The sequence below is a fragment of the Telmatherina bonti genome (assembly GCF_933228915.1).
Source record: "Telmatherina bonti genome assembly, chromosome: 16".
Taxonomy (NCBI): domain Eukaryota; kingdom Metazoa; phylum Chordata; class Actinopteri; order Atheriniformes; family Telmatherinidae; genus Telmatherina; species Telmatherina bonti.
Window position 1 is genome coordinate 9,915,548 of NC_136614.1, and position 20,654 is coordinate 9,936,201.

General features: G+C 46.0%; 1 protein-coding gene across 2 annotated transcripts in view; it reads right to left on the minus strand.

Moving 5' to 3' along the window:
* Positions 1-2,357: 2,357 nt before the first annotated feature.
* Positions 2,358-20,654, minus strand: part of vash2 (vasohibin 2) — a 31,967-nt gene continuing 13,670 nt past the window's right edge. For both annotated transcript variants that reach the window (XM_079255542.1, XM_079255543.1), the window contains exons 3-9: positions 20,185-20,273; positions 19,976-20,032; positions 18,869-18,943; positions 13,520-13,757; positions 13,307-13,450; positions 10,760-10,878; positions 2,358-3,453 (exon numbers count right to left, since the gene is read on the minus strand). In XM_079255542.1, the coding sequence (XP_079111668.1) occupies positions 3,384-3,453; positions 10,760-10,878; positions 13,307-13,450; positions 13,520-13,757; positions 18,869-18,943; positions 19,976-20,032; positions 20,185-20,273 (792 nt within the window). In that variant the 3' untranslated portion in view covers positions 2,358-3,383. The remainder of the gene's footprint in view (positions 3,454-10,759; positions 10,879-13,306; positions 13,451-13,519; positions 13,758-18,868; positions 18,944-19,975; positions 20,033-20,184; positions 20,274-20,654) is intronic.

Consider the following 20,654-nt stretch of genomic DNA (forward strand, 5'->3'; position numbering starts at 1 on the left):
CCGCCACTGGAGGCAGAAGCATCTTCCTCTCAGCTCTTTAACTTCATGTTTACAGAAATTTACTGTTGTTATTCTGACATTAAACTTTCCTCAGTTTTCCACCACCAGCTGACATTTGATCCATTTTCAGCACATCTGCAGCTCTCTGCTCTGACGGGATTCACGCCGCAGTTCCTGCTCTATAACCACTAAAACAGATTTATGGTTAAATAACAACCAATAATCCAATAATCGGCCATTTCTGTCCACGCTGCAGCTTAGTGACGTAAAACAGACGGAGGTTCACCTCGTTTTATCTAAAATCAGATTAAAGTTCAGGTCAGGAAAAAAAAACTTTATGTGGAACTTTAAATGAGGCGAAACTTTATTTACATCTCGTGACAGTTTTCCTGACAGTAAAATTAGACAACAGAAAAGCAGGAACACGGAGCGCTTCATTGCTAGTTGCTGTGTTGTCATGACAACAGGCACTTCGGTAAAAACCCGCCGCAGGAACCAGAAGTTTGGAAAGGAATAACTTTTCCCTCTCTCAGTTCAACCTGAAGAGACCTTCACTGGCCGCAGGAATTCACAGCACCAGTCAGAAGTTTGGACACACCTACCTGTGAGGTTTAATGTACAGAAAACACAACACTGGATTAAAAACATAGAGTATTTATTAAAAGAACACATGCTGCTACAGCTGATAAAAACTCCTGCTGACAGCTGGAGGGTTTCATTAATTAGAAGGACTCAGACGTCCGACTGTTCATTTATAAGAATACTAAACCACATGGTCAGTGTGTGTGTGTGTGTGTTTACAGAGAAGTGAATGAACAGTCTGTTTTCCTGGTCATGCACGTCGTCGGAGAGGAAACTGGAAGCCCGGACCTCCTTGTTTCCACAAACAGGCAAGAAAAAGGAAAATTTCCATTTTTTTTTCTTCAAACAGAACTTTAAGCCCAAGTGGAAGAAGAAAGGGTGAACTGGAGCCGGCAGACGGAGGGGATACTTACAGACCAGCAGAGGTCAGCGCGCTCCTCTGAATCCGGCTCTGAACATGCAGCGGTGGGAACGTCTCAACAAGACGCTTGTTTGGTTGAATATTTACACAACGGAGAGCGGAGGACAGAACCGGGGCGGTTCTGGGTCCGGCAGTCTGAAAGTCGCCCTGCAGGAAGCTGAAAGCGGAGCGATGTTGGCACGGTTCGGGTGGCACAGCGGGTGCAGACACCACGGGAGAAGTTTGATGCTGACTCAGCACTTCCACGCGACTCCAGCGAACGCTACAAGACGTTCAGAACAATCAAAACATTTTAATTCACATAAAAACCAAAACATTCAGTCAGAAATAATAAACAGACGTTTGGGTTTTAAGCAGATGTACAAACATCTCGGCTGCTACGTGACATTTCGCCGTTTCCGGCGGCGACGAAGCCGCTTGCAGGAACACCTGAACACAACACGGGTCGGCGTGCCAGGAACACACACACACACACACACACACACCAGCAGGTCGCTGACCGGCTGACTCTCCGTCTGATATGTTTCTTCTTCAGTGAGAAAAGGCATCTCTTCTTCGTGTGTTTGCATCAGACTGGCGAGCAGCAGGCGGACACGAGAGCCGCTCCGTTAAGACCCGGCCTGCAGCTGCAGGGGGGCGTGTCTGACCGATCCGCCTCTGGTCCAATCAGAAACGGCTCTGCTGGATCGACTCAGACAGCTGAGGCGACGCCGTTTAGGGAAGGCGGAGCCACAGACGGCGTGAGGAAGACGAGGATTCCTGCTTTGTTGCTCTGGAACAGGAACAGGAAGTGCATAGCTCGATGTTGGAACAAAAAGCCAAGAGGAAACGACCTGGGTCGGCATCGAGGCGCTCCGTCCTGACACGGACCACAGAGATCCTGCTGATCCTGGACCTGATGGACCACAGAGATCCTGCTGATCCTGGACCTGATGAAAAGGAAGAACTGGGAGCTCCTAAACGTACCTCTAACTAATCTGAGGTAAATGTTTCCGTCTGGATCTGGGATGATCCAGGAATCCCTCATCAGCAGGTCTGGGGTCAGGGAGGCCGCACGGTCTCCGTTCTGCTGGCGTCTCGTGGGACATGAGGCTTCCACATGTAGCAGCGAGGGTTCGGTTTGGCGGTGAGAATCAGAAGGTTCAAGCTTCTTAGCGGTGATTCATGAAAAGCCTCAACAGGAGAAGCCAGCGGTCCGGTCAGACTGGACCCCCGGCCGGACCCCCGGCTGGATCCCCGGCCGGACCCCCGGCAGGACCCCCGGCAGGACCCCCGGCTGGACCCCGGCAGGACCCCCGGCAGGACCCCCGGCTGGATCCCCGGCCGGACCCCCGGCAGGACCCCCGGCCGGACCCCCGGCAGGACCCCCGGCAGGACCCCCGGCAGGACGGTCCGTCCAGCACTCGATGCTTCGCCACGCCGTCCTTTAACTTTATTTCTATCGAACCTGGAAGGCACTTGTCCTCACATGAAACATGACGTGTGTGTCTGAAGCGTCCTGGTCCTGATGAGGGTCCGCTCCTCCCCCACAGTCCGCCCCGCTCGGCGTGGAGCGTTTTAATGCTCCAGCTGTTGGTGGGACAGATGGCGGGAACTGGAGGACGTTAACATGAACTTCTAGTCACACATTAACGTTCTGCTGGCGTCGCCTAGGAAACGGAGGACAGAAGTCAGACGGATGCAGGGCAACGTGCGTGTCGGGGGGGTTTCATGGTGATCCGACCGAGGAGGAAGAAGCCTGAACTGGTTTCATGTCTTCAGACTCTCCAGGCTGCTGGAATGAAGCTGATGTTTGGCGTCAGGTTCTTCATGTCGGCGCTGCTCCGACCTCCTGGAGGGAAACGGTGCTGAGGAGGAGGAGGAGGAGGAGGAGGAGGAGCAGCTTCTCTCCTGTCAGACTAACCCTCCTCCTGCTGATGCTGCATCTTTTATTCCTGCTCTTTATTCTAAACTCGTCCGACGGATGCAGGCGGCTCACGAAACCTGCCGACGCGTCAGACCTCAACTTCTCCGATGCTTCGCGTCAGATTCAACCGTTCATTTCTAAATGAAGCCGTAGTTTTATATCGTGTGTGTGTGTGTGTGTGTGTGTGTTAAAACTGGGAAACTGTCCCCACTTCCATCCCTGACCGGTGATATTGGATAAAATTGTGCTACAGAAGTGATATGTCTGTAAAAACAACCAGAAACTTAAAAAAAAAAAAAAAAAAACAACAACCCAAGAGGATCTCCGATGAGGTCCAGGGTCAACGTCAGGTCCAGGTCCAGTTTGTGTCTCTGTTTGAGTCGGAGGTGTGTGTGTCGTCCACCCGCCTGTGAGCCTCGGCTCGGGGACACGCTGGTGACAGGGAGCGACTCGGACCGGACCGGAGGAGACGGATCAGATGCGGATCTGGTAGCCGTCGCTGAGAGTGCTGAGCTCCGGAGGTTTCCTCTCCACCGAGGCGGGCCTGGAAGGAAGCAGAGGAAGAGTCGCTCAGACGCAGCAGCAGAGAGGAAAGTCACGTTTCATGTCTCCAGCACCGCTCGGGTCTGATCCACATGATGTCCAGATACGTTCATCCAGACCAAGTCATGCTGAAAGAAACATCATGGAGGTTTTACTCTGATTAATCTGCCTGAAGGTGTTTTATAAACCAAGACTTTTTCCAGAAACAGGAAATAAATGAATGTAAACTTAGTCTAGACGCAGCAGGTTTGTCTCCGGCCCGTCGGCGACGCCAGAACACAGATTTATGCATCAGAAACGAGTCGTTTAAACGTGGAGATGAGTGGATCCTCCGTCTGCAGGTCTGGACGTCTAGAAGAGTTTTAGGTTTAGAAACGTCACCGTCTGCCTCAGAAAGAGACGTCACATGTACGACCAAAGGTCTCCAGACCGGATCCGGATGGAGGGTTTGGTGTTTAGTGGAGGAGACGGCGTGTTGTTCTGACTGGACAGGACTGGAGGCGCCTGAAGGCTCGATGATCTGATGCAGGTCGATGGGGAGGGACTGCTTCTGGGAAAACCAGCTGGTGTGGACTCTGAACTGGCCGGAGACCTTGGCTTTTACCTACGTGTGTCTCGGGGAAAGCCTGAGAGTTTTCAGACCTCCGCTGGCTTCGTTCTCGTCGTCTTTCCTAAACATCGTGTCCTCCCTCGTTACTCCTGCTGACAGACTGAAGCTGTCGGACAGATGGAGGAAAAGTCTGACTTGTTGAAGCCGGCGTGGAGAGCTGACAGCTCCCTCTCCTCCTGATCGTACCAGGCCTTCCCCTCTTCTCCAACGTTCCTGTAAACCCTTCTCCTCCTGTTTTCTCTGATGTGAGGAAGGTCCCAGAGAAGCAGCAGATCTGTGGCTCTGAGCAGCAACACAGAGTGTGTGAGCGCTCTGCAGCTTTAACGAGCCGTTCTGCTGAGTTCTGCAGGACTGATGAAGGAAAAAACATTTAGAAATGCTGAGAAAACTCCTGAAATCTTCACACCTCATTTGCAAAAGACAGAAGTTATTCTCTGACATGAATCTGTTTTAGTCTCCGTACATCTGCAGCTCTTCTACTGATCGTCACGCCGTGGTTTCACACACACACACACACACACATTCCAGGGTTATCTGCATCATCAACACACACACACACACACATTCCAGGGTTATCTGCATCATCAACACACACACACACTCCAGGGTTATCTGCATCATCAACACACACACACACACACACACACACACACACACATCTGTGTTTTCCAGCTTAAGACAGATGGAAGTAATGATACAGGAAGAAACTATGAAGGATGTCAGAATGAACTAACTAGCATCTGAAATGTCACATTAATGTTTGGTTTGGTCCCAGACGGGCTGCAGGACGCTTTCTAAGCTCTTCCTCATCATCATCATCCTCATGGCTCTGAATGGATGAAACTATAAACACCCACAAGCCGCTTCAATCTATGTACATCCAAATCACAAGGTGGACTTAATGTTCCAAACCTAAAGTACTATTTCTGGGCAGCTCAAATGAGACCTTTAATTGCATGGGTGCAGGACTCGTCGGCCACACAATGGCTGAGCATTGAAAAAAGTCTGTGTGGGGATCCTCTACAAGCTTTACCATTCTCTGATGTTTCCTTAAAATACGTGAAAATGTGTGAATGGACCAGGTCAACACTCAAGATTTGGTGTAAGATAAAACAATCATTGGGTCTACCGAAAGAAATTTCTGTTTTATCGAGTATTTCATTCCTCCAGGCTTTTACGCCCAGTATGATAGACATGGTCAAATTACGGTATAAGCAAAATTTACCATATGATCAATAAAGGCAATTTGAAATCCTTTGAACAACTTGGTAAAGAGTTTCACCTTCCCTCCTCTGAGTTTTTCAGATATTTCCAGTTAAGGAGCTTTCTACTAAAGCACAAAGAATGGGATAAAGTCAATAAGCCTTCACTATTTGAGGAGAAAATGATTAAAATACAACAGGGGAATCATTTCCCTAAACTTATTAGCCATTTCTATAATTGATTGTCTGACTAACACAAGTAATACAGGTCATATAAAGAGAAGATGGGAGAGTGAAACCAACACCCATATATCAGATGGCGATTGGGGGGGGGGGGGGGGGGGGGGTGCTCTGAGGCACATTTGGTGACCAGTTCCAGTATTTGGAGAGAGTATATAAATGGAAAGTTATTTGAAGATTTTTCAGAACTCCAGAAATTACTTCACAAAATACGGGACTGGGAACCCTGACAACTGTTGGCGAAACTGTGGCACGGATATCGGTACACATACCCATATATTTTGGTCATGTCCTAATATCAAGCTGTATTGGGAGGATATTTTTACAGCCATCAACATGGTCTTCAAACAATCTTTGAACAAGGAACCCCGCTTGGCAATATTGGGCCTAATCCCCGATGGCTTCAACGGAAGGGACAAAAAATACCTGTTGAGGAACTATTGACTGCTGCACTCAAATGTATAACCATCAAGTGGTTGAAACTGGAGCCACCCACTTATTCCATGTGGATTGAGAAAGTCAGAGAAATATATGTGATGGAAGGCGTTACCTTTTCACTAAGAATACAAAGGGAGTTGTTCATTAAAAGGTGGGGTCCTGCAACAGCTCTGTTGTGTCAGAAATAAGTCTGATGTGCGTGTATGTGTGTATATGTATCTATATGCATGTTACTGATACTATTTTATTCATTGTCATGTGTATATATATATATATATATATATATATATATTTTTTTTTTTTAAATTTAATTAATTTTTTTTTCACTATTTGTTTTGCGTTTCATTTTCAAGTCTGCATTACTTCACAAATATCTAACTGCAGACATGCGGATGTTGCATTTCTTGAGCATTGCAAAATTCAATTTAAAAAAAAAAATAAAATAAATAAGTTGGAAAAAAAAGATTCATTCTATGCTGATATTTAGGTTCTTCTCTCCATCTTTAACTCTAATATTCAGTTTTAGAAATTAACTGTTTTTCAAAACAGTTCAACTTTATTCTTATTTATCTGCATAAAGCGACCAAGCATATTAAAAAAGATAAAAAAGATAAAAGTGCTAGAAACAGGAAAACACACATTTGCACACATACATGCAGACTAGCGATGTGAATCTAACGACAACCGACGATTCAGTTCGAGTCGGTTTTTATTGACGATTCGACTCAAACAGATTTTCGCTTCATAACCATCAGACTTAAGTACCAAAACGTGCAGATTTCCCAGTAACTTTATTCTTCTATAAGCTAAAAGGAACTGAGGAATTATTCTATTTAAATTGCATCATTTAAAAAACTTTTTCAGTCATTTTTCTTCATTTCAAGGAAAAACCAACCCAGCAGCCAGACCATCATTCTGCTGCTACAACGCCCACGAAGATCAATAAAAACAATAAAATGATTTAAAATATATATATATTTTTTTTATCATTTTTATTTATTTTATTTACTGATTATTTTTATTTATTTGAAAAAAAAAAAAAAAAATTGTGAAGCAGGCCAGCGGTGTCCAGGTGTCCCTGTAAGACTGCTGGGACAGGCTCCAGCTTCCCAACGGGCCTTCATCTGACTAAGCGGTTCAGATAATGACTGAATGAATGAATGAATGAATTAGAAGCGAAAGATTCCAATTTTTGATTTTTTGATTCAACTCCCCACTTCTGAAACACACCACAGCAGAGCTGGTGTTTAAGTATCAGCTGGTTACGTCATGAAAGAGTTAATTTAGTTTTTATCCTTGCAGAAGATGACAACACACACACACACACACACACACACACACACACACACCGGCAGAGACTTTGATGTGTTCGTACCAGCAGTACGTGGGATATTAACGCCATGGCAGCCGGTAACTCTGGTGCCGGCGTGACGTCTGGGCTGCAGCTGTTGTCCAAGTCAGGTTGTGTTACATCCCATCACACAGCTGACGGCGCTAACACACTCAGCTTGTTGTGTGTGTGTGTGTGTGTGTGTGTGTCAGTCTACATGCCAGTGACTTGAAACAGTGAGTCATCCTGTTTTTAAAAGACTGCTGACCCTGGAAAAAAAAAAGAGTTTTCGGCCTCACATCGCCCCCGTCCTCCAGAGACTCCATTAACTTCCCATTCCACAATTAATTCAATTCCAGCCCTCTTCATCTCCAAAGCCCTGAATAACCCGTCTCCCGGCTGAGTGACTGACCTCCTTCATCACCTCATACCGTCCCGTGACCTTCGCTCCTCTGACACTAACCTTTCTATTCCCTTCATCACCAAAAAACTGAATAAATTCAGAATCAGGCGTAAAAAATAAAGTTCCTGCTGCCATGAAAATGATGAAGGTCAGTAGAAACCAGGAGCTTCTGATCAATACATCTGATTAATGGATCCTCATCAGTGTGAGGAGGTCTGCAGCATTCAGGTGTGTTAACACAACGCCACAGAGGAAAGACATCAGCAACGATCTGCTGCTTCCCAACAGCAGAAAATCCTCTCAGGAAGGCACAACGCCGCAGGTTCAGTCATGTTTAATGTTAGCATACTAAATGTTAAAGGTCATCACCATAAACTGTATATAAAAAGATGGACGGAGCCTTCATGACGTCACCCGTAGGTTTCTGAAGAGCTGAACTGAAGCTCGGTGGGCGGTTCCTACCATCATCATCTTGGCAGGGGAATATGTGTCGTCTCGCTCAGAAAATACAAATATGGGCAAAGAGGTGGAGCTGAGAGGGGGGCTGTGAGTGTCATGGTGGATGATTGACATCTAGCGAACGCCGAGCTTTCTGTAGCTAAGAGCTAACCCGGAGATAACAGGAGCTAACCTGCTAAAGGAGGTAAGCGGGCTAATGCTAAGTCACGTTGTTAACTGGCTAAAACCGCGGTTGTTCTACGTTCTTCTGACTTGAAGTGGGAGATTGGGTACCTGTCAGTCAAAAGGACACGCCCCTAAATATGCCGAACTTCAAGATTAAATTACTTTTTAATGGGCAAGCTAGAAAAAAAATTCACTCCCCCCACAGTTGTCATGAAGGTAAACCTGACCTATTAAACAGAAAATGGATTTTTGAACCAGGCTGTAAACCTGCTTATTCCTGCTGTAAACCTGCTTATTCCTGCTGTGAACCTGCTTATTCCTGCTGTAAACCTGCTTATTCCTGCTGTAAACCTGCTTATTCCTGCTGTAAACCTGCTTATTCCTGCTGTAAACCTGCTTATTCCTGCTGTAAACCTGCTTATTCCTGCTGTAAACCTGTTTATTCCTGCTGTAAACCTGTTTATTCCTGCTGTAAACCTGTTTATTCCTGCTGTAAACCTGTTTATTCCTGCTGTAAACCTGCTTATTCCTGCTGTAAACCTGCTTATTCCTGCTGTAAACCTGCTTATTCCTGCTGTAAACCTGCTTATTCCTGCTGTAAACCTGTTTATACCTGCTGTAAACCTGTTTATTCCTGCTGTAAACCTGTTTATTCCTGCTGTAAACCTGTTTATTCCTGCTGTAAACCTGTTTATTTCTGCTGTAAACCTGTTTATTTCTGCTGTAAACCTGTTTATTTTTGCTGTGAAGTTGGTCTTTTTAACATAGGAGTCTATGGGGATTTGGTCTGTTTTGCAGCCCCTAGTGGATGAAGGAGGAACTGCAGTTTTATGCACTTCTAGATAGGCTTCACTTTTAACCGCCAGAGGTTGCCGCTTGTTCATAACAGTAGCCCGTTGCTAATGCTAGGTTAGCAGTAGCATACATGAATGTTGTTGGTAATGTTTGGTACGATTGAAACTATATATTGATTGAAGATGACTGAAGTGATCATGTGACCAATATGAAGTGATTTTAATTGGAGAAAATGGAGCTAAGGTTAGCATCTTGTTTAGCCTGAGCCGGTTTGTTTGGTAGAAGCCAAGTGGGGAAGAAACTAGTGGGACGTTTCTGCTGAATTCCTGACATGGGGTGGATGGCGAGCCAACACCCTGCTGCGTTGGGTCAACAGGGTCGGTTTACAGGGTCTGTCTACAGCGCTGTTTCTCAAACAGGGGTACGCGATCCCCTGCGGGTACTTCAAGGCATTTCAGAGGGACGTGAAGCTTTTTTTTTTTTTTTTTTTTTTTTTAACGTGTATCTTTTTATGTTTTCTTTAAAAACACCCTTAAATAATAACAATAATCCAAAAATCCCACATTCTGACGTGAATTGAACCAACCCGTTACGAGCCAAATCATATCCGTCAGTCACTGTCGCCTTGACAACATAAACAGTAGAGTCCTGCATAAAGCGTAGTAGAGACGTGCAGTTAAAGTTAAACTAAACACAAATGACAAAGTTCTATATTTCATGTGATTTCTCAACCATACACACTTTGCAGTGGTTGGGGGGGGTCCATGGTGATCCATGATCTCTACGTTTCACGTTACAACCAGCTCCTGAAACACGACAATGTCCTAAATGGCTGCAAATGAGGACCTTGACCAGGTCCGGACTCTGGTGAGAGCCGTGCAGAGACCAACCCGGCCGACGTTCCTCTACAAGCGTGTGAGAAAGAAGTTCAACAAGCTGCTGAATCATGAGGTGGATGCAGGTTTTCCACACAACCATCCCTGCTTCTGGTTTACTCTCTGCTGGATGAATAATGACACATCTGATGTGGTTTTAAGACCTGGAAAGAATCTAAATCTTATTTAGTTTAACCTCAGAAGGCGTTTTTTCCGTCTCATCTAACTCCACCAGGCGAGGAAGCTCACTCAGAAATCCTTCTTTACACACAAAGGATTCCTTCACTCCATGACGACGACTTCCGTCCTGATTTAATCTTATTTATGATAAACTATAAACGCTTTTACGTTCTGTCCTGGATGAACGGATAAGTGTGTGACCAGACAGATTACTCCATATCCTGTATGTCAGATGGGAAGATCTGCATTACATCGCTGCCTGAACACACACACACACACACACACACAAACACACACACACAGATTAGTGTCAGTGAAAGTCTCTGACGTTGTTTCTATATTACACTGATATCTCTAACACACACACACACACACACACACACACACCATTATTCCCAGTAAAAGTATCAGAGCAATAAATACCTTGGTGACATTTTAATGTTAACACACACACACACACACACAGACAGAGCAAAGCATGAGCTGTCTGTAACCTGAGGGGCGGTGAGGAGGAAGAGGAGAGGAAGGAGGAAGCACCAGTGTGACAGAATTTCTCTCCTCGTGTCGTTTCGCTGCTGGAACAGGAAGTTGTGTGTGAACACACACTTACGATTTGTCTCTGCGATGTGCGAACCGTCGCTGAGGGCTGCTCTGTCGTCGCCGTGGCGACAAGGACTTCCCTCGGCTGCGCTCCTTGATTGGTGACTGGGCGCTGGACGATTTCAGGATCTGTAAATAAACAATAAAAAGGTTAAAAACCAGCACGAATATAAAACGTGATGCAACCAACACATCGGACATGAAGACAAGCAGCTGTCAGAAACGGGACATTAATGCAACCAACACATCGGACATGAAGACAAGCAGCTGTCAGAAACGGGACATTAATGCAACCAACACATCGGACATGAAGACAAGCAGCTGTCAGAAACGGGACATTAATGCAACCAACACATCGGACATGAAGACAAGCAGCTGTCAGAAACGGGACATTAATGCAACCAACACATCGGACATGAAGACAAGCAGCTGTCAGAAACGGGACATTAATGCAACCAACACATCGGACATGAAGACAAGCAGCTGTCAGAAACGGGACATTAATGCAACCAACACATCGGACATGAAGACAAGCAGCTGTCAGAAACGGGACATTAACGGCTGGACACACAGATTCATCAGCAACACTTTCCAGTCTCCTCCAACTGGTTTTTCTGTCACTGGAAAGACTGGACCAGCTTCCAGGCTGACAGGGGTCAAACATCTGACCTCTGAGGAGACGGAGCCGTGCTGCAGGACTCCTCTCAGAGCCTGCAGACAGAAAAGGTGGAAGCTGCTCCCACTCTGAGCAGAACAACAAGCAGAAAAAGGTGTTTAGTCTCTTCTGGCTTCCCGTTTGGCTCGTTCAGATCATTAACATCCGTCACGTTTCAGGTTAGAAGATGTCTGAACGCTTCGTATGAACCCAGCAGCATCCAGGACCATCTAGACTCCAGTCCTGGAGGACCGGTATCCGGCATGTGTTTCCCTGCACCAACGCAGCTGATTCAAGTCACATGCATCCAGCAGCTTCTTGTCGACCTGTTTTTGAATTTTGGTCAGGTGTGTTGGAGCATGGAGACAACCAAAACCTGCAGGACTGGAGTCTGACTCCTGGGATTTAGAGCCGGTTCTTCACTGCTCAGAAGCTGCAGGGAGGCAGCCAGCTGCTGCTGGAACCGTTTCTCCACCCGAGCGGAGCGGCGAGCGTTAAACTGCAGGGAGGATGAAACGTGAAACACATCCTGGCTCCACCGAGGGTCTCAGTGGGAGACGGAGACAACAGCGTGAACTGACTGGAATATGAACCGGTAAGCGTCTCGTATTCCCAGCTGTTCTCATTCATCATCTGGCAGCGTTGGCTGCATGGATCATGTGTCTCATGCTTCCCGGCGCTCCATGCAGACTCTTATCCACTCCACTGGAATTCCACGTCCACACAGGAAGTTCAAGCCTTTTTCTTCTTCATGGAAACATCTTTCCTCCAACGTCTTCCTCACTTCACATTTCATTCTTCATCACTTCTGTCTTTCATTCCACAGTTTAAACATTCATTCATTCATCATCCGAACCGCTCGGTCGGCTGAAGCGTCGCGGGAAGCTGGAGGCATCCCAGCAGTCTTTGGCCAAACCATTACAGAACCAGTTTAAAGATGAAAACACTAAATCTGTCCGTCCAGACTGAACGACCTCACATGACCTCATCAGCTCTCATCAAGACACACACACACACGTCTGTCTTTCAGAAATTCAGATTATCTGGAGGACAGCTGACCAACTAGATGTGTCTTCATATGCATGTGGGACAGTGTGTGTGTGTGTGTGTGTGTGTGTGTGTGTGTGTGTGACAGCTGCAAACTCGCTGACCTACATCTTCCTGACATGTAGAGCAGCCCATATACAATACACACTACATATATATATGTATTTACACACACACACACACACACACACAGCACTGATGCGTTTGTTTCTATGTTGTATTTAAAAAAAAAATAAAAATAAAAAAAAAGATAAAAACCAAAAGCAGTTTTTATATGAAAGCATGAGAGAGCTCATAAAACATTAACTACATCAGACCCAGATAACTGTGACTACCTTTCTGTCCCTCTCACACACACACACACACACACACACACAGCTCACCATGGCCTGAATAACTGGGCAGCTCACATCTCATGTTCAGCACTAAGAAAACTACATCCAGCACAGACTTTATGGTCCAAGTATAAAATACATAAATAAATAACCAAACTATGAAACAAGAGATTCATTCTGACACTGAACACACACACACACACACACACACACACACACACACACACACACACACACACACACACACACACACACACACACACACACACACACACGAGCTGCTGAGACATGAAGACACATCAGACCAGAAACGGATCAGTTTTTACTCCTACATGTTGACTTTTGGGCTTCTGGGTTTCTTCTGGTGCAGGCTGACCTCAGTTCTTACCAGAAAGCCAGTTAAACCAGTCTGTAACTGGTGGATGTTTCTTTTATTCCCCTCCTGATAAATAAGACTCTGGTGCTGTCAGATACTTTGGAGAAAACGTCTGTAGAAACATCAGCTTCTGATCAGGCCCACCTTCATCCTCATGTCCCGGCCGTGCTTTTCCAGCTCCTTCCTCATCTCCTGAGCTCCCAGTCGCGCCGCGTTCAGCACCAAATGCTTCCACTCGATTGGCTGGAAGACGTGGGGGTCGTGAGGCACGTACAGGCCGATCTTCACCTGAGAGAAGATCATCTGTTACAAACCGGCTCATTACTTCCTCCCAGTTCGTCTCCTCGCCCATCCTACCTTCTTTAAAGTGTGCTGGTATCTCTTGTAAGAAGTCTCGAATTCAGCCACCAGTTCTCCCAGCGTGCGGTGAGTCAGCGGTTTGTCCATGAGGTCCTGGCGCCGGCTCATGCCGAGCGACCCGTAGCGGCCGTTGGAGTAGACGCCCAGCACCACGTGGTGAAAACAGTGACCTGAAAAGTGGGTCTTAAAGCTGATGGGGAAACGCTCGAGAGACGTCAGCCCGTTGGTCAGGTAGCTGGTTGCCACGGTGAAGGAAAGATCCCTTTCTGATTGGATAAAATACTTTTCTAACTCTGCATCACTGTGGCTGCAGGTTTGGCCCATAGATTGTATATAGAGATGGGCGGAGCCTCCGTGACGTCACCTGCAGGTTTCTGAAGAGCTGAATTTACACTCAGTGGGCGGTTCCTACCGTCGCCATCTTGGCAGGGTCATGCGTGTCATCTCTCCCGGAAAATACAAATATGGGCAAAGAGGTGGAGCTGAGAGGGGGGCTGTGAGCGTCATGGTGGATGATTGACATCTAGCAAACTCCGAGCTTTCTGTAGCTAAGAGCTAATCAAGCTAACCCGGGTATTACAGGAACTAACCAGCTAACGGAGGTAAGCGGGCTAAAGCTAAGTCACGTCGTGAACCGGCTAAAAACCACAGTTGTTTTACGTTCTCTGACTTGAAGCAGGAGATCAAGTACATGTCAATCAAAAGGACACGCCCCTAAATATGCCGAATTTCAAGATTACTTTTAAACGGGCGAGTTAGAAAAATTTCCCTCCCCCCACAGTTGTCATGAAGGAAAACCTGACCTATTAAACCTAAAATGGATTTTTGAACCAGGCTGTAAACATGTTTATTTCTGCTGTAAACATGTTTGTTTCTGCTGTAAACATGTTTGTTCCTGCTGTAAACATGTTTGTTTCTGCTGTAAACATGTTTGTTTCTGCTGTAAACATGTTTGTTCCTGCTGTGAAGTTGGTCTTTTCAACATGGGAGTCTATGGGGATTTGCTCAGTTTTGCAGCCCCTAGTGGATGAAGGGGGAACTGCAGTTTTATGAACTTCCTCATAGGCTTTTAACCACTGGAGGCTCCGTCCAGCTTTCATATCCGGTGTCTGGTTTGGCACCAGCTTGTTCTGCTGAGTCGCAGCTGCAGGAGTCGGTGACGTTAGATTCAGTCTGGTATCTACAGGATCTGCAGCTCCGCTGGTCTCTGGAAGGTTCATGTTTGTGTTTTCTGCCCTTTATGGGGAAAACAAAGAGGATGATATTCAGGGGAACATTCTGGTAAATTAGTCACTAATGTTGACGTTCAGATCTGTTGCTGTTCAGACAAACACTTCACAACAGATCATTTACTGAACATCTGCTCCTGTAGCTACAAAGTGTAAGATTCTGCCGTCTGGGCAGAGCGGAGGAAACACCTGATGCACACGGACTGCTGCAGATAAAACCTCGTGGATCTAATCTCTTTTATGACCCAACATATCAGAAGGAAAAGAAAGCAACGAGACGGCTCGGTAGGGAAGAGCAAATAGAAAATAATCTGGACGTTTATGAAACACATTCACACTCAGTCTCCTCGGATCGCCGGCGGGAAAATAAATCGACAAAGAAACTGATCGGAAATGTGAACAAACTTCACTGAAACTTAGAAATCTAAGAACAAGTCAACAGATTAGAGTCAAAACCAACATGGACGCGCACGCACGCACACTCTCTGTTGGCATGTTGCTGTTTGCTCATGGAGGCCTGTCATTGGTCAGAATGTCTGTTACTTTACCTGCTTCGTGCCGTCGTTGAGCCATCTACACGTCAACACCGGTGATCACACACACACACACACATCAGTGTGTGTGTGTGTGATGTGTGTGTGTGTTGCTGGCTCATCATGTTTAAAGCTGCAATATGTTCCAACGACAAAGATCTGTGATAAAACTAGATTTCCACAAACTCGCATGTCTTCTTCTGCAGGGATCGTTTTTCTTTCAACGCCACGTTTTCACCGCTTCAGCAGACTCCCAAACACGGCCATTTTACCACCATAGAAGAAGATTACAGCTCAGACAAAGATGGATGCTGCTTTGAGACAAGGAGAGACTACAGCTTGTAAACCATCATCATCATCTGCATAGGAGCCGATTTGTTTCACTTTGTTCTCCTTGGTGCTGTTAGAGGGCGCTGTAGTGTTACCTGGGCAGGTGATGCATGCTGGGAAAACACGTCAGGTGGTTAGGTAGATGTTTGGCTCGGAAGGGCAACCGGTATTTGACCGCAGGGCGTGAGACGAGTGTACGCCAGGAGATTCTTGCAAAGGAATAAAGATTGATGAATCTCAGATCAAGTATCTGAGTGGAAGTCAGTCACATCGAAGCGCCGCGTCAAACCAACTCTCAGGCCAAGATCTCTCAGCAGCGTGGTTTAGACTTCAATCAGTCATAAACATGAAGTGGATTTCAGGGTCTGGTCTGCAGCGTTGAGATGATGGAGGAGTAAGATGAAGATCACGGTGGTGTTGATGTGGAGAGCACTGATAAACAGTCCTGGACCTGGACTGGAAACACCGATGTAGGCTGACTTCATAAACATGTCTACTAAAACTAACTAAAATCCTGCAGAGAACTCTACTGCTCACACATTTCCTCATGTCTGGGATTTCTGTGATAACTTGTAAGATGAGATAAGATAAGACTTTATTTATCTCCCAGTGGAAAATGTGATAATGTTCCTTGTTCCTGCGGTGGAACCTGAAGAAGAACCTGCAGCTGCTTGCAGACTCCAGGCATGACGCCATGCGCGTCCGTCGTGTTATTAAGCCATCAGAGCGACAGAAACATGAAAACTGACTGCAGACACAAACCACAGCCTTGTTCCGGGCTAATGGAGGGTTCGGCAGACATGTGACGCGGCTAGCAGCTCATTAGAGCGCAGCGACGAGGACTTCACCACCTCTCCTGCTAAAGGTCCAGAGAAAAGACTGGAAATGCAGAAATCTCACCGCTGATGTGGCTTTTATTTCATGTTCCAGTCTCACTGCGGACTAAGCTCCATCTGAACATAATACTCAGCTAATTTATAGGAATTCTCTCTCTCCATCTCCAGCAACGTTCAGACCGTTTCTCTCTCCGCTGCAGGTCGGATTAAAGAGAAGGAATGGAAGAAGCGACATGCACTCCTTCTGATCCACGGAGTCTTTTTAAACCAACCAGTCATGTGCTTTCCTTCAGAAACACACTGCAGCCTCTGAAGCCGCTCCGCAGCACAAACTTGACTTATTGACAATAAAAAAGGCTGCAGATTCGCAGCAACAGATTATAAAAGCTCTTTTCATTTTCTAACTCGGCACTTTCAGCGCTTCTGGCAGTGTCAACGTTATCCAACCCGGTCAGACGTTTGGGGGTTTTATAAGACGCGGCTGGTGTGACCCGTCATAAACCCTGCATGTCCTGGAGAGATCCCTGTCGACGTGTTGGAGGACGTACCGCAAACAGACAGGCTGTCAGACGGCGGCCAACGCCGCGGGCGCCGTCCCCGTTTGCCTCCCTGCTTCCTTTATCCTCTCCTCATCGTCTTCCTGACCGACGACAAACTGCTCTGATTTTACAATCCTTCATTTCATGATTATTTCAGGACGTTTCTAACGAAGAGAGAGGAAACCAGTAACCCACGGTGCCAACTGGTTTCATCATCATAATGGTGCAGAGTCTCATTTAAACCACCGACATGTTTCATCCAGACAGGTGAGGCCTCCTCGCTGAGAGGTGGGACCTGGTGGGGGGGGGGGGGGGGGGGGGGGGGGGGGGGATCGAATTGAAAAATAAAAAAATCGGGATTTTTTTGCTTCACAATTTTAAAAATCGATCTTTTTCCCCAAATAAAATAAATGCACTATTAAATTTTTGTCCTTTTTATTGTTTTTATTGAACATTTTACTTGTCTTCCTGGGCATCATAGCAGCAGAATGATGGTCTGGCTGCTGGGTTGTTTTTTCCTCGTTGAAATGAAGAAAAGTGGCGAGCAAATCGCTATTTAAATTAAAAAAACACCCAAAATATCGGAATCGAATCGGGACCAAAGCATATCGTCACAGCCCCGGTGAGACCTGTGGTGTTGGAAAGCAGGGAGGCTGTGGGTTTACTGGGAACGTTTTACCTGAACGTCTAACTTTCTGATGCAAATGAAAACGCTAAACTGGTCCGGTCCCACTCCTCTGGATCGTTTGACAGGTGTACCGCTCCAGTCAAACTCCCCACCTGCCACTGACCCCGAGCACTGCGCCCCCCCCCCCTTCAAAAAGAGACTGAAGTCAGTCCTGGTTAAATTAAATGTCAGCGTGACAGCCTGCAGAAAAGCCACTCTGCAACTCGCACATCCAAACCTGGACCAGTCACACAGAGAGACGGCAAGGTCCCTAAAAACCTGCAGCGAACCGTCTCTTTTCCCCCCAAACACACACACACACACACAGAGACACAGACACACACACACACACACCATCTGCAGACAGTAAAGCAGAAGGACTGATAGGTCGGAGAGGTTTTCCAGGAGCAGAAATGTCCACATTTACAGACGTTCCGTCTCCGGTTCTCCTGTGATGAGGTTAAATGGCTGCTTTACAAATACACACACGTGAAACGTCACACACATCGTTTTGTAGTACAACTGGAAGCGTGAACCTCCGCGGCTGTCTTCATATTCAGCTACAACCTGCAGGTGATGCTTCCAGCGCGAAGCTCTGAGTGGACGAGCAGAAACTCTGCGTCTTCAGCACCTAAAACCACTTCTGGTCCCGACAGGTGAAACACGCCGCAGCTCGCGTACGGAAACACAAATCCTCACTCCCATTTATCACTTCAGAAATTCTCTGCATCAGATTTACGGTCGACTGAAGGTGACCTGCAGGAGGAGAGCGACCTCAGACCGATGCTAACTGGACACGCCGTTGTCCTTCGTCATGGCAACAAAAGCCAGGCAGCAGAAGTTTCTGCTTCTGATCAAAGATCCAACTAAAGCAACCAATCAGAGCGACTGGATGCGAGGGAATGATTAAAGTCTGATAAATGGAGGAAGTTATGATTAAAAACTGAAGATATAAACATGTAATTACAGAAGTGTTGCAGAAATCACTGATGTGAAATTTAAGCTGCTGGATGATACTAAGCTTGTGAGAGGGTTGGGAGGGGGATAAACTTTGAAGTGGGCCTGTTGCCAAGCAACGCAGTAAGAGCTGAAAAGGGTTGGGGGGGGGGGGGGGGGGGGGGGCACATTAGGACGGGAGAGGAGTGACTCTGAATGATTTCAACCGCTGATGTAACCTTGTTGCCCTCCACATGCTGTCTGCAGGAAGGATACACTCCCAAGATGACGGCTTCCAGGCATTTGATTGGTAAAGACTCCCGGATCATCTCCCTCGCCGTCTCCATTAACCTGGAGGGGGAGGAAGACGATGAAGAGGAAGGACAAGGGGTAAGGGATGGGTAGAAGGCAGGAAAGAAGAGAAGAATAAAGCAGAAATATGAAGACGAACCACGTGGCCGTCATAGGGAGGAAGAGGAAGAAGGAGACGAGGAAGAAGGGAGAGAATAATGAAAAACTTTATAACTGTTTAATACTGGCAAGAAAAATGAAGGAAAACTAGAAAAATCACTGGAAAAGTTGACTTTTTAACTGATTAAATGTCATAATTTCACCCTCCTGGAACGTTTGGAACATTTCAGAATAATTTTACATAAAAGTTTGTGCTGATATTTAAGTCTTTCTGCTGCATTGATCTAATTTAATATCAAACATGGCTAATTAAAAAAACAATAATTTAAAAAAAAAAAAAATTTAAATTAAAAAAATGATTAAAATAATTTAAAAAATAAACAATTAAATGAATAAATAAATAAAAATTTAAAAATGTAAAAAAAATAAAAAAATTTAATCAATAAATTAAAAAAAACAAAAACACAATAACATCACAACACACAACATGTAGGTGTAAAAACCTGAATGTTTCCTCTGCCAGCTTATAAAAGGTCTATAAAGACACTATGTAACTTTCTCATCTTAAAACCCTGCTTCTCTGACCCTTCCATGGCAAAGTGGCATCTATGATGCACATTTCTGGAGCGATCGCTGCGCAGCACCATCCTGCAGCTGACGAGCAGCACCTCACAGCGTAACCTCGCAGCTAGCTGGGCTTTTCACCACGTCATGCTAGCAGTGAGTCGCTACGTTCATCTACTTCATTAGTTACTGGGAGGAAAGGAATCTAATCTCTTAAAGCATTTCCAGGGTTGATCCTATCCTTTTTTCTTCTAAACTTTGTTATGATGTAAAGTTTGTGAGTAAACTGATGGAAGTGATGCTGAGCGGACAGGAAACCAGCAGCAGGTGGATCTTTATGGGTTCTAACAGGACTGCTGTGTCACACACATGGCTCTGAAACCAGCAGGAGATCTGCAGACCACCTACCCACACAGTGGACGGCTCTTCTTGATTTCAAAGAACTGGGTCCCAGTGTGGTTGTATCTGACGGAAACGTTAAGGACGTTCTCTTACTGGGAATTTAATCCCATTACAACGAGGCTAATGGAGGAGGTATTGTGGAACTGGAACAACTTAAACTCACCTGAAAAACAGGAAGATGGACATGTGCTGACGTGTTTGGGTTAAAAGGATACTGTAGAGTCTTCATGTAGTTCTGGACCGCCACCAGCCAGTCGGGGACAGACATGGACAGTTTGAAGGTGGGAATGGAGGGAACGGGGTGCTAAAAGACAGATGTCCCACGACTGGTTACAGAACATACTGATCTCCAACAGGGGAAAACACACCGACAACAAACTGACTCAGAGCTGCAGACATGAACAGAAACCATCTGTCTGAACATTTCACCCAATAAAACCATGTGTGTTTCTGACTGGGGATGGACTGTAGGGAAGTGGGACACACAACCTCTCCTGGCGATGTCATACCAATAGTTTATGGCACTTTTAAATCAGTTGATACCTCTCGTTCTTTAAATGAGTCAGAATGTGTTTTATTATGGCTAAGCCAGCGTCCCAGCACAAAGAAATGTCTTCCAGTGCAACCAGTCCAAGAACAAAAAGACATATAACGTAACAGGACCAGGCAGACTGAGGCAGCAGCC